Genomic DNA, 13621 nt, shown 5'->3' with positions numbered 1-13621 from the left:
ATTGTGAATTTGATGGTGGTTACATTTTTTTGTGAGTATTGGTAGGCTTACTTTTCAAACGTTTATTTGGAATATTATAACTAGAAAATCAGAGATTTTTAGTCTGCTGCTTGTCGTGTTCCGTGTATGTTTTTGGCTTTGGTTAGGAGGTTTTCTGTCTATAAAAGGAGTAGTGTGTAAGTGAGTGTGTGTGTGTTTGTGGGTTGTTGTGTGCTTGTTTGCCTGCCATGCCCTTGCCTGAGCCTGATGTCCCGGCCTCTCAGAGGCTGGCACTGGACTGTCGTACCCTTCTGGACCATCGCATTGGCAAGGGTAAGTGACAACACCACCTCCTCTGTTCTCTCTCTGGCTCCTTCTTGGTCTCTAAGTTGCAGGAAGAGGAAATTATTTTACTGAAAAGTTGCTTTTCTCCTTTATGGTTCCATGATGCCCGACAAAAATATGTCATGTTGCCTTAAAGAACATTTTTGTTTGACTTGCTCTGAGCTGCCTCCTGTCCTGGGAATCGATTCATCTTATTATTTTGTAGTTTGTAGAGGGTCATTAAGCACTTGAGTAGGCCAACATCAAAAGGAACACTGGCTGTGATTGGTGCTTGGCACAGGTTGCTGTTAAACAGTGTTGACTGATTTAAAGGGAAATTTCATTCATTTTCAGTCTGGGTCTTAATGTTGACTGATTCATAAAATCTCACGCTAGTAAATGCTTTATGTTGGATAAGAGAAATGTTTGTTCTTCCATCAGAAAGAGATGCTAAAACTCCACAGGGAATATTGCTGATTAGGCAACCAGAATTTCTGGCATTCGAGAGTGAGGAAAACAAAGCTTGATTGTAAACGATAATGATCATTCAAGCAAAGTTATCACACAAGACCCCTGTTATTTAAACCCAAGAAAAAAAAGGATTTCACAGTAAGCATAGGGATGAACTTATCCTGATTTAAAGGGAAATTTCATTCATTTTCAGTCACGGTCTTAATGTTGACTGATTCATAAAATGAAGTAGTTTATTAAAAGTATCACAATTATTGCATACTAATACTAAGCTGCAGTGAATTGCAATGGATGATATTTCCATGCAGTAGTAAGATGCAGCCTAAAGATGAACAGCTATGTCTGCATCTTTTATCTTTTTATTTGCTGCCCAACTGAGAACAGTTTACCAACATCTTTAATTCATTGAACCGGTCCGGATGGAGCCCACTCTCTCCTTTTTCAATCAGTGACAGCTGAGCACTTTTGGTAATTGAAAAACCAAGCTTTATAATGGATCTTTGCTTTCTCACAACGTGTAAGCCGGTTCTATCTTAGATTGTTTCCAAAACGACTTTTTAAATGCTGATAGTCGGTCTTGAAAATTCATGCTATGTTTGGAAGTCATTTTTAAATTTTTTGGAAAAAACTAAAGAAAGGGAACCAAAAAGGTTGAGTAGGCATACATATTATTTCAAGCACGCATTCATGCTTTTACAATGACCCTGCAGCGTCGTCAGCTTTATGGTTTCACTGCAATTTTTTGCATTAGAGCCAATTATGTGAACATTATATGCGGTTTTATGTTTGTCACAGTTTTACGGCTGTGTTGTAATGTAGATAAAAGCATTGGTTTATACGGTTTGTTCATGCAGCAGTGCATTGATGTGCACGGGAGAAGCTCTGTCATGTGTGAGCCAGCTGCTGAACAGCATTGTGTTTATGCACTATGGTTTTGGAAAATTAAACCTGGAACAGAATGAATCAATAGTGAGATCTTGAAAAGGATATTTCACAGTTTTGCATAAAAAAGCAAATATAATAAACATGGTTATATAATTGCACAGATATTTTGGTATTTGGCTTGAAAATGGAAGGAAATGTGGTAGAAAGTTGCATAGAAGGGAAAACTGAAAGTCCGTAAAACAGGAGGCATGGAAAGATTAATGATGGAGAGAAGGGAAAGAGCAGGGGGTGGAGAGAGGGAAAAAAGGAGATTGCGTGGGTGGGAGGTCTTCTCCCTTTCTATCCCTGTGATGCATATTTCTTTCTTATTCTCTCCCCAACTGCCCCCTTTCACTGTTTCATTTTTCTGCAACTGAGAAAAATTATTAGAAGTGAGGTGGGTGTGTTTGTATGTGTGCCAGCATGTGAGATCTGCACTACCCTCTTCAGAAGGAGCGCTGTTGCAGAAGACAAACAGGAAAATCCAAGGTCATCACGGCACGCTTCTCTCTGACGTTGTCTTTCAGCCCCCTTTTGTGTGCGTGCGTGTGTGTGTGTGTGTGTGTGTGTGTGTCGGCACGGCAGGGAGAGTGTGTGTAATTCAGTGCATCCAGCCAGGCTCTGCACCAATCACGGTGCGCATTTTAGCTACCAGCACATGTGCAGGCATTTCTACCAGAGTGAGCGGTGTGTGTGTTTGTGTGCGTTTTTTAGTGCCTCTTGGCACAGCAGTGTGTGTATAAGTGGCCGAAGCTGCATTAAGAAAACATAAGCGTCTGTAGTGAGCGACTCCAACATCACAATCGATGTACGGTAAGAATAACAATCACTCTTCCATTGTGTATCTGTGTGTGTTCCTTTTGTAAGCATGTGAGTAATGTGAAGCAGCCAGCGTTCAGCCGGTTTTCCTACATTCTAAAAACACGTTTCCTCTTTGCTTTCTTGTCATATACTGCAGCTGTCACTACAGTGTCTTGTCTGCTTAAAGCGCATTATGGGAACTTGGACTCTGGTTAGAGCAGGATACTGCTCTACTAAATTACAGCATCAGCTTTCGAGGAGACACCGCTTTGAAGATGTTTATTTTTGGTAATAGATACTTCAGTCTCAACACTTTTTACTCAAATAGTTTGCTTCTGTTATATTGAAGGTGGTAACATTGTGTCCTCTACGTAACATATTCAGCTAACTGTCGTTGATGATATGATAGACTGTGTGAGATGTTGTCAAGCATACATGTTAGACTAGATGTTGACTTTTTTTGTTATTCTTTAATGGTTTTCATGATTCTTCAATAGTATCTTCAATCATGCTTCCTTGAAAACAGGAAACGTAGTATACTGTATGTGCTGTTAAAAGTTAAAATGTGTGGTACTTTTCTGTGAGTTAATGAGAAAATGCTCTTGGTATTAGCGTTTGCTGTAGCGCCGGCGTTTCGGGGACATGATGATATATAGCTCATTGATTAGAACTAATTAAAAAATGTAGTCTGCTTTGAGTTTGTAGACTATTGATAGAAAAAGGCTTTGGTCAGTAGGCTAATGACAAACAACACAGACACTGCATACTGGAAGAACAAGCTCAGTAGGCTTCACTGTGTAGCGCACTGGTGAGCTACTGTATGGAAATAGTTCTCTGGGCTTGAGTCCCTCATAGCCCAGTTTCAGTGCCTGTTTGACTGTGATTCATAGTGTGTCGGATTGCCCTTGTGTTATGAGGATTTGCTGGCACTGGATCTGTACAGTGCATCAGTATGTTGGTCACATTATACCAGCCATGTTTGCTTTCACCCACGCTGGATCGAATGTGTGCGTTGAATTTGACTTGCACACATGGAGAGAAAAAAAAAATTGTACATATGCCTCTGCAAAGTGTGTGCGCAATGTGCACTATGCATGCATGTCTATAGCCTGAACATACATTCTCAATGGGGTAGGGCTTGTCGTGACTGATGTTGTGGTTATATATGCAACACATTTAAATAGCTGTCATATCGTGCATGCCTTAGAGACAAAAATTCCCATTTCTTACTCTATCAGCGCCTTCTCTACGATACTCACCTCTTCTCCTCCTATTTGCTTGCACTCTACTTGCCTCTTTTCTTGTTTTCTCTGCGTATTTGTAGATTCCGGTGTGTGATTGCATTTTACTGTGTGCAATCTACTGTTTAAGGATGTTTTGTCCTGCTTTGTTTGCTGATTTAAAAATAGCAGGACTTGATCTGTCTCTCCCCCCTCCCTCTTATGTAATAACACCCCTGAAAGACAACATGCTTTGTAACCGTCATAAGAAGTGTCATGTATTATGCATAGGTGTACGCACAGAATGTAGGTGACTACAGAGTGTTTGCTTCTGTATATTTGTATATGTGCTGGTGTGAGTCTGGCCTGTAAAACCAGTGCTTTGCATGACAGGTGAAGGTGAGGTCTAAATGTTTATTGAGGGTTCTGTCTCTCTTGCAGACACAGACACACACAGATCCAAAGTGTGTTTGATATTCTCCTTGCAGGACTATATTTACTCTCTCTTGTCAGCCATGTGACTTTGGGTACAGCAGAGCGGCTTCGGGACACCAGGTGCAGATATGATACTGGAATGATGTGCCGGGCTACTTATCGTGTGTGTGTGTGTGTGTGTGTGTGTGTGTGTGTGTGTGTGTGTGTGTGTGTGTGTGTGTGTGTGTGTGTGTGTGTGTGTGTGTGTGTGTGTGTGTGTGTGTGTGTGTGTGTGTGTGTGTGTGTGTGTGTGTGTGTGTGTGTGTGTGTGTGTGTGTGTGTGTGTGTGTGTGTGTGTGTGTGTGTGTGTGTGTGTGACTATATTCCTCCTAGATGAATTCCTTTTGTCTCAGATGTTAATGCACAAACTGTTTGTGCATTACTCCTATTAACACTTGACCGTGTTTGTATGAGTGTGTGGAGGACTTTTTAAATATATTATCATGCACAAACATGTCTTTCAGAGCAATGTATTTTTTGTTTGCCCCCATTTTTCTCACTTCAGCATGCAGTTTTTTTCTCCCTTCTCTCTCTATCTCTCTCACCCTAATGTGGAAACGTTAAGCTGACATCCTGGGGGAAATGGAGAGTATAATCTGTTAATGTGCCAGCCCATTGTTACAGTGATAAAAATAGCATTGTGATTGGCTGACTCCTTGCTGTGGTGATTTGAGGGGTGGAAACCCCCGCACAGGTGTACACATAATGCACACATAAATTAATTCTGCATGGGTGTGTAGCTTAGCATCCAATCAGTGAAACAAGTAAGAGACATCACACAGGCCAAAGTTCTCCAAGTCTGGTGCACCAGGCTGCAGAGATGTCCGCCTTCTCCTTATTGTCTAGTTCTGTCTACCAACAACCAGTAATTCATTGTTCCGTGCGAGCGTGTTTGTGTGTGGGTTTATGTGTGAGTGTGTATGGTGCCGCTTGGTGTCCAGCCCCTAAATGTGTTGTCAGTTTGCCATGCGGAGTGGGTGGATGTCGTGAGACCCCCTGTGTGTGTGCTTTTCACCACTGTCATCCAAATTCTTGTCCACCCACATTGCTGATCTCTCTTAGCTTTTTCCACACTAACCCACAATTATTAACACTGGAAACACTCAACTTTCTTTATTTTTTTAACACAAACTCAACACAACTCTGAAGCTATACAGTATTCTCTTGGCGTGGCAATAAGGCAGCTGTAGTCATTTCCAACAGAAACATGGTATTGCAGAACAAAAGTCCTAAGTATGTTAGGAGCAGAATATGTTCATGTTTAAAATGATTGCAGTTGCAATTTAGAACAATTCTGATAATTGATTAATCGTTTAAGTCATTTATCAATAATGTGCAAAGAAAATGACAAAAATCACGGGTTTCAGCTTCTCAAATTTGAGGACTTGCTGCTTTTCTCCCTTTTCATAATGTAAACTGAATGTCTTTAGGTATTGGGCTGTTGTTTGGACATCGATTTAAAGATGTCCTTGAAACTGTCATGGAATTTGTGATGGGCTTTTGTCACTATTTTCTTACTGATTAGTTGTTAAGTTAAAAAACAAAAAATGATTAATTAATAATGAAAATAACCATTAGTTGCAGTCCTATAGCATTTCTAGTTATAATGACCAGTATGTGTTACGTTCCACTTTGAGCAACCTTAACACATCAACTGCTTTTCGTCAAGCCTCTGAAAATGCAGAAACTGTTTTGCTGTAAGATGAATTAGCTTAATGTCTCAAAAAACTATTCAGATGTTTAGTTTAAATTTATATTAACACTGCGTGCAATTAGCCTACTAGCTGACCTAAAAAAAACAAAGCTACTTTACAGTCACACAAAAGGGTTATGTACTTCCGTTTACTTTGTTGAGAATTGCTCTCTAAACCCCGTCTCTTGTAAAGTAAGTAAGTAAAGTTTATTTCTAGAGCACATTTAAACACAGTTTAAGCTGACCAAAATGCTGTACAAATGAGCACTAAGGTGCTGTATTAACCCTTGTTTTGTGACAACACAAGGGTTAAAACCAATTGTAATAGAAAACTCAGATGCTTGCAGTGCACCACGGTAGTGGAAATAACACGTTCATTACTACACCCAGCTGATTGTGGATTTTTGGCACAAAAAAGTACTGTTTTCCCTGTATAAAAACAATTTTTTTTCTATGTTATCACTCTACTCCTCTCAAAAATCTCATCTCTACTGCTGACAGGGAGGACAGGACAGATTTGTGCTGGACAGAGAAGATGCAATAAGTAGCACTAATCTGTGACTCATTCAGTGCATCACAATCCACCTCCCCCATCACACTTGCATCTCTCTTTCTCTTTAGCTGCCTGTGTCACTCTTTGTCCTCCACCTCTTCCTTTCTACTCGTGGGACCTGCTGCATTGTTTATTGGCGACTCCTATACTCAAGCCCCGGGCCAATATAGCGAAGGTGGTAGAGAGGGAGGTTGGGTGGGTGCGGGAGGAAGAGACGGAATGGATGGTGGACGGGAGGGAGGGAGGGAGGGGCGGGTTGCAGAGGCCTCATTAGTATTTGAAGGAATGGAGGAGACAGGAGCAGCACTATGAATAGACACATGACTCTCGGAGATAAGCCTGAGTGCCAGCAATGCTCCTGCTGCAGAGTTCAGCAGAACTTTTAGAGAGCAGAGGACTTGAACCATAGTAACTTAACTTAAGTAGTTAAGTAGTTAAGGCACTAAATATGCATTTTACTCTATTAAAAGGCTTTTCAAGGACATCCTGCCTGTACTGACTGCCCTCCTCCTAGCTGTAGGTCACTGATAACATACCAGAAGGCTAATGAATGCAGGAATGTAGCCCAGAAGAGGGAGCATTATTAGGGTGACTGTGGCTCAGGGGATAGAGCAGGTCGTCCAGGGTTAGTGATTCGATCCTCTTGTCCACATGTCAAAGTGTCCTTGGGCAACACAGTCACTCCCAGATTGCAGCGCTTTGCATGGTAGCTTGCTGCCATCGTGTGTGAATAGATAAATGACTTTTGGCTAAAAGCTCTAATTTAAGGTAGCCATTTACCCTTTATTGCCTTCGGAGCCTCATTGCTTTGGTGTAAAGCCTACTACACATTGAGCCGATAATTGGCCGTCGGACAGTCTGGCGAGGTCAGTGACTCGAGTCCGTTCGGTGTGTTCCGTGCCGTCGTCCGTCCGAGGGGCCGTCGTCCTAATCGGCAGGGCGGGGACTGCCGGCAGTCGGACTCAAATGACCCATCTGATTGGTAGAGTGCTAACCCGGAAACAGGGAGTGGAATGAGCGTGACTAGAGTCTCTCAAAATCTGACGAAAATCTTTTAAACTGACCTTTGTTAATCTGAAATGAAGACAGATTCAGCAACTGCATGGCCTATTTCTCACTTAAAATGTTTTCAGAAACATGTTTTGGTGAACTATTTTAGTACAATATGAGATCGTATTCTGAATAAGCCGCCATGCCAGTCTGTCTTTGAATTTCCAGAGCAACCAGACCCACGTGAGGCGTTCGTCCAGTCAGCTGCCGATTTTCATTTTTGGGGCGACAATACAGTTATGGAGACGTATTACGTCTCGTCACTTTGGTGTGTTCCGAGGCACTGTTTTGACCAACTCGGGGAGGCTGATCAGTCCAACTGCCTTTTCTGCCGAGGGTCTGCCATCTGATCGGTGTGTCTGTGCCTTAAAAGATGGTTTCCATATGGTACCCATAGGGCTAACCAATATTGTTTTAAGACCCCGTTGTCCTTCGTTTGAAATAATTGCGTATGACATGTTCAACAGGTTCTTTTCATAAAACTCACGTTGTTGTTGTAGCCATCATTATAGATTTTAACAATTGGTAATGAACAACTATATTAAACTTGTTAAGTATGCAATTTCATATTTAAATCATCATCTCAGTTCACTCCATGGACTTACAGACAGTCACATTCACACAAACTATGTATCAATGAATGGATGGACATGGAGGCGATATAACAGAGAGCTGAAACGATTAGTGGATAGACAGATAATGAACCAGCGGTTTAGACATTTATGGCTGTATCTTGAGTTATTTTGAGGGGACAGCACATTTACACTGTTATACAAGCTGTACACTTAATACTTTACATTGTAGCAAAGTGTCATTTCTTCAGTGTTGTCCCATTAAAAGATATAATGAAATATTTACTGAAATGTGAGGGGTGTACCCACTTTTGTGAGATACTGTACAACTTGAAGACACCTCCAGCTCTAAAAAGTGAATTCTTCACTATTTGATAGACTTAACCATTTCATTTAATCAAAATCAGTCTGTAATGTTAGTTTCAGTCCCATTATATTTTGTGTGGGGTCTACATCTTTTTTTTTTTACCCATTTTGTGAAGTGAAGTGGTGTTATAGCTGGGATCAGCTCATCCATCTGCATTGGTTAGGCAATTAAGCAGCTGGCAATTCAGTAAATGTCTGGTCAGTATGCTCTCAGAATGGGGTTTTAGTGCTACATCAGCAAAAAATGCTTCAGTCGGTGTAACAGCAAACTAAAATAATGGAACAATTTTCCTTTAGGAGAATAGAAGGAAGGAAACTGATGTCATGAGCGAGGAAGGAAGGAGAGAAGAAAAGGTTTTTCTTTACAGATTGTTATGCTTTTTTCTAACATACACTAAATTTCATTTGACTCTATTTGAAGTGTCAGAATATTCATTAAACTTGACCTACTTTTTGTCATTCTCTTTTGTGACTCCTAAACTCATATATCCTTGTTTGGTGTAAGCAGGAAGAGAATAATTGTTATGCAGAGCTGCATGAAGGGTTAAATGATGCATTTAGAGTTTTTGGAGGTTATGTCTCAGTTTTTTTCTTCTTCATTTTCTTCATTCTCCCAGGGTCTCTTTATGACTCACCACTGCTGAATTCCTTCAACCAATCAGAATCTAGCTCTCCCTTTGCTGCCTAGCTTGCCTTTCTCCTCGATGCAAAGTCAGAAAAATCTCCCTTCAGTGTGTTGCACTTTTCTGTTCAAGTCTGTTTTGACAGAAAGAGAGACTGTGTGTGTGTGTGTGTGTGTGTGTGTGTGTGTGTGTGTGTGTGTGTGTGTGTGTGTGTGTGTGTGTGTGTGTGTGTGTGTGTGTGTGTGTGTGTTGTGTGTGTGTGTGTGTGTGTGTGTGTGTGTGTGTGTGTGTGTGATCATCTCAGCCACATTGTTTGACAGTGACTGGAATTGTCTTGTGGCCACATTCTTTCCATAACTGGCTTTCCTCAGATGTCTTTGCACAGAATTACCTTCAGTTAGCCAAGCTTCAGTTTAACAGAAGCTCCATAGAGATGAACAGATCTTCATGTTTTTAATCTTGGACTCTGTAGTTTAAATGTTAGCATCACGCTGGTGATTTTACTTCAACATTTGGCATCTTTTGGTATTCTTGCGGGGTATTTGACAATGCAGTTTTGTAAATGCTTGCTATATGTTTTGCCCTGATATACAGCTGGCTAGACAACCTAGCATTTAATAAAATGAATGACAATAATACTGACAAGACTATTTATCTTGTTTGCTTACCCACAGGGGTGGATCTACAGGCAGGCAAGGGGTAGAGGTGTAACGATAAATCCATCTGGATCGATATATCAATTAAATGATCCACGATCCAATATTATAGATGCAAAGTGAAAATATCGATACGTATAGTCTGTAAGATTCCCCTTTATTTTAGATTCCCACTTTATATTTATTATTTTTATTAAAAAGAATAGTTTGTTTTTAACTTAAATGTCTGGAAGAGCTCAGTTATAAAACTGACAAATCATTTTTTTTATTGATTTTTGGAGTTTCTATAAATGTAACTGTGTTCAAAAGGCCAAAGGCCTCCCAAACTTTGGTGTTCTTAAAACTGTACTTTTAAAAACAAACTGCCACTATGTCCACAAGCTTCTCAAAGCATTGAAATAAACAATAAATTAACCAAAGGTGAAAAGTTGTAAATGTGATCTCAAATACTTAGCTACGTCCCTGGATCAAACGTGCAGAGTGGACACACAGTGTGGCTCACACACAGAGTCTGCTCAATGGGTTCTGCATCCCAGCAAAGACTGGAGCGATTGAGCTGCCCCCGAGCATGAAGGGGAAGTTAGTTTCCCCCTGGTGAAGTTTAAACGCACCAATTTAACTTCAAGTTAAATTTGTAATGAATGTAATGCATGCTAAAGGTGGTTCAGCATCAGCAATAACCGCGCGTCCATTAATGAGCCAAAAGTGAAATCACTCCCTCGTGTTATGTAAAAGAATTTTGACCTTTGATTAGTTTTGATTTTAGTAAAGACTAGGAAATATTAAAAACTGGCATGTTAGAATCCATAATGTTTAAAGGGTCGCCGTTTCGGGGGCGTTATGTTACAACACACTACACGTACTCTCACATATCACAGCAATGAGGCTGCACAAATGAAACCAGGTTACATTACTGTCAAACTTGGGAAATAACCAATACAATGGGATTAAGTAGTCTAAACATAACTGTTGTGTGCATGTGATAAATCTTTTTAGATTTTATATTGGTTATACTTATTACATTTTACAAAGCTAAAAGTGGGGATATTAGGAAGAGAAGTATGGAAATGAGAAGAAGAAGGAGAAGGAGAAGGAGAAGGAGAAGGCAGTAAACTGGAGAGACCAGGAGGGTCAGAGCAGGAGAAGGCCACAGAAGGAGATGAAGAAATAAGTGAAGGGGAAGAAAAAAAAGAAGAATTGTATATGAGGGATGAAGAGGAGGCTGCAGATTAAGAAAGAGGGACAGAGGCAGGGAGTGACTACCAGGGAGGAAGAGGGTAGGCCTGCAATTCCCCCTGGCCCACATAGTGTGTTTTTATTCTCCTTTCATATAAATTGCAGCACATTAGCATAACATGTCATATGTCAAATAACATGTTTTTAGTTATTGGCTATTTCTGTTGTATATGTTTATATGGTTAGATATGCAGAGAAAACTGCATACCGTACTGCCTACCGTCTTCCCTACCCTGCCAAGACCTCTTGCCACCCTTTGCCACCCTATTTTCTAGATCCGCCACTGCTTTCCCATTATTATTTTATTAGCTGCAGCTGTGCTTTCCTTGCTGACAAGTCAATTTGGCAGTTGTTACAGCTACACAAGTTAAATGCTTGTTCGTTCTTTGTTTAATCTTTATGTTCTATGACTTGCTTTTAATCACCTAATTTTCCATCACTACCTCTGTGGTGATACAGTATGTTATTAATGTGAAGTCATAATTAGTTGCTGTCTTAGAATGACTGTACATCACTGATTAGTGTCAATCACTACCTACTGTACACCTACAGTATGTAGGGTGTCTAACCTTACCTTTGGAACAAGTGGCTGATAGTTACTTTATTACATCGGCACTGTGTAAGCATTTACACATGCTTACACAGAACAGATGAATGGTGCCGCAACAGAGACTGGATGAAAAAAGAAGACTTGTTTACTTGTTATTTTTCTTTCTCTTTGTTTTTATTGCATTTGTGCCAGTCATGCTGCACAAGTGTAATTGACCATCTCTCTCTTTCTTTTGTCTTCCTCAGGGGTTTGTGGTTGTTGCGGGGCGCTCAGGCCTCGGTACAAGAGACTGGTAGACAACATCTTCCCAGAAGACCCAGAGGTGAGAAGCTCAAGTGACTTTGTGTTAGGGCTGCTCGATTATGGAAAAAAATATAATCGCAGTTATTTTGGTCATTATTGTAATCCCGATTATTTAACGCGATTACTCATTGACTTTTCGATAGATGTTTCATTTATTGAACAAATCAAAAAACAGATGAAAACACCTTGAACCGGAACCCTGGCCAGTAAATATAAAGGCAGTGTTATGATAATATCTTAGATGTAGGAAGAGTAAGAAGTGAAATATGGCAGCACAGCCTTTTTTTCCTGTCTTCTTAAAAGCTGTTGGTATCAAACCACAGACCTCAGCTTTGCTACCGTTTGAGATCTGATACAGATGACTCGTAAAGAGAATTAATTTGAGTGGAGAAGAAGGAGCTGATTTGTTGCAGAGGAAACTTTTCAAAAGTGCCTCTTTGCTACCGCAGTAACCCACTTTAGCAATCTGGTCTGAGTCAAAACTGCAGTACATGGGATAGTAGTACACGCAGACCTCATTTCCCTGTTTGTGCATGTGCACATTGTGCTCCCAAAAAGGGAGTTTAAGTTTGGCTCAATGCTGCTGTGGCTAAGACTGTATCCCAGTTCAACGGTTTATGAAGCTGTCTGATAACATTTACTCAAAATTATGTCACACTGTGTGAGCATGTGGGTGTGTTTGTACACATTTATTGTATGTCAGCGGTTCTCTCAGATAATTGATGTTAAGGGGCTTTAATATAGCTTGTATTCTTTGCATGTATCACCTGCACGTACACAAAAATATCCCGTAGTAGTGTACAATAGTTGAAATTAGATTGGATATGATGGAGTTTATCATTGGGAAGAGACTACAATGTACTCTGTTAACACTCTACAGAAGCCTGCACTCTTTGTCTTCAGAACTACAAAGTGATAGACTCTAATGAACAAAAACCCCAAATCCGCTTTTCAACTGAAGGGTGTTTTATAGCCTGCTGAATTCCAGCCACAGAATGTTTTAGAGAAACTAACAGAAGCAGAGCTAGCGCCCTGTGCTGACCTTAAACATAACCATCAAATTAATGCTACATATCATAGTGGAAAAAGCACAGGTGGAAATAATAAAGTTAATGACGGCTAAATTCCATTTAGCTGCTTCAGTTTCCCCGGTCCTGGTATTGTGCATGCCTGCTCACTGTCACCCTGTCATGAATTATTGGGACACTTTAAGTGATCAGTTATCAGTAATGGTGCGTGTGCTTCTTTTTTTTTTTATTTCTTTTTTTTTTAAACTATGACAAGTCAAAATGTAGTTATTGCTCACATATCCTCAGCTCAGTGTGGCTGATTGTCTCACAACATTTCACCCCAAAAAAAACTAGGATCTTTTGTGAATGATGAACGATGTGCTTCTGCCCCTGTATCACAGTTCACTGACTGCAGGTTTTGGCTTTTGCCTGAATGTAAGCGGGATCTCAGTGGACTATAGATGTTTTTAGCTCTCTCCTCCCCCTGACCTGACTGAAGAGCAGTGAAGTAGCTCAAGGGGGAAACTTGGTGAACTAGTTATGCTCTTACAATTTGGGTTTTGAAGAGAAGTACACACACTATTGCATTAGCTCAGAAATGTTTATGGAATAGTAGTGGAATACATTCATTTGTCATTACCTATTAACCCTGATGTCAGTCAAAATACTACTGATGTGTTTTCTCAGTGGAAACAACAACCTCTTTGTTTAGTGGACATACAAGCCTCACGTACATCTTCTCTGAGAGTGACTGAACTTTCATTTTTGGTGAACTACTCCTTTAGGATTCTGAACAATGTAAATAAACCTACCCTA

The 13621-nt window shown here is 40.4% G+C and overlaps 1 protein-coding gene across 2 annotated transcripts in view; it reads left to right on the top strand.

Annotated features, from left to right (window-relative positions):
- Nucleotides 1-13621, top strand: part of LOC114572974 (protein EFR3 homolog B) — a 32951-nt gene that overhangs the window by 1614 nt on the left and 17716 nt on the right. Inside the window, exons 1-2 of one of the 2 annotated variants that reach the window (XM_028604805.1) lie at nucleotides 70-312; nucleotides 11738-11814. In XM_028604805.1, coding sequence (XP_028460606.1) covers nucleotides 228-312; nucleotides 11738-11814 — 162 coding nt within the window. In that variant the 5' untranslated portion in view covers nucleotides 70-227. Of the gene's footprint in view, nucleotides 1-69; nucleotides 313-11737; nucleotides 11815-13621 lie in introns of those variants that run through there. The other variant, XM_028604807.1, reaches the window with a different exon arrangement.

The sequence above is a fragment of the Perca flavescens genome, chromosome 18, assembly GCF_004354835.1.
Source record: "Perca flavescens isolate YP-PL-M2 chromosome 18, PFLA_1.0, whole genome shotgun sequence".
Lineage (NCBI taxonomy): Eukaryota > Metazoa > Chordata > Actinopteri > Perciformes > Percidae > Perca > Perca flavescens.
The sequence above is the reverse complement of the archived record's forward strand: the minus strand, read 5'-3'. Positions and strand labels throughout refer to the sequence as shown.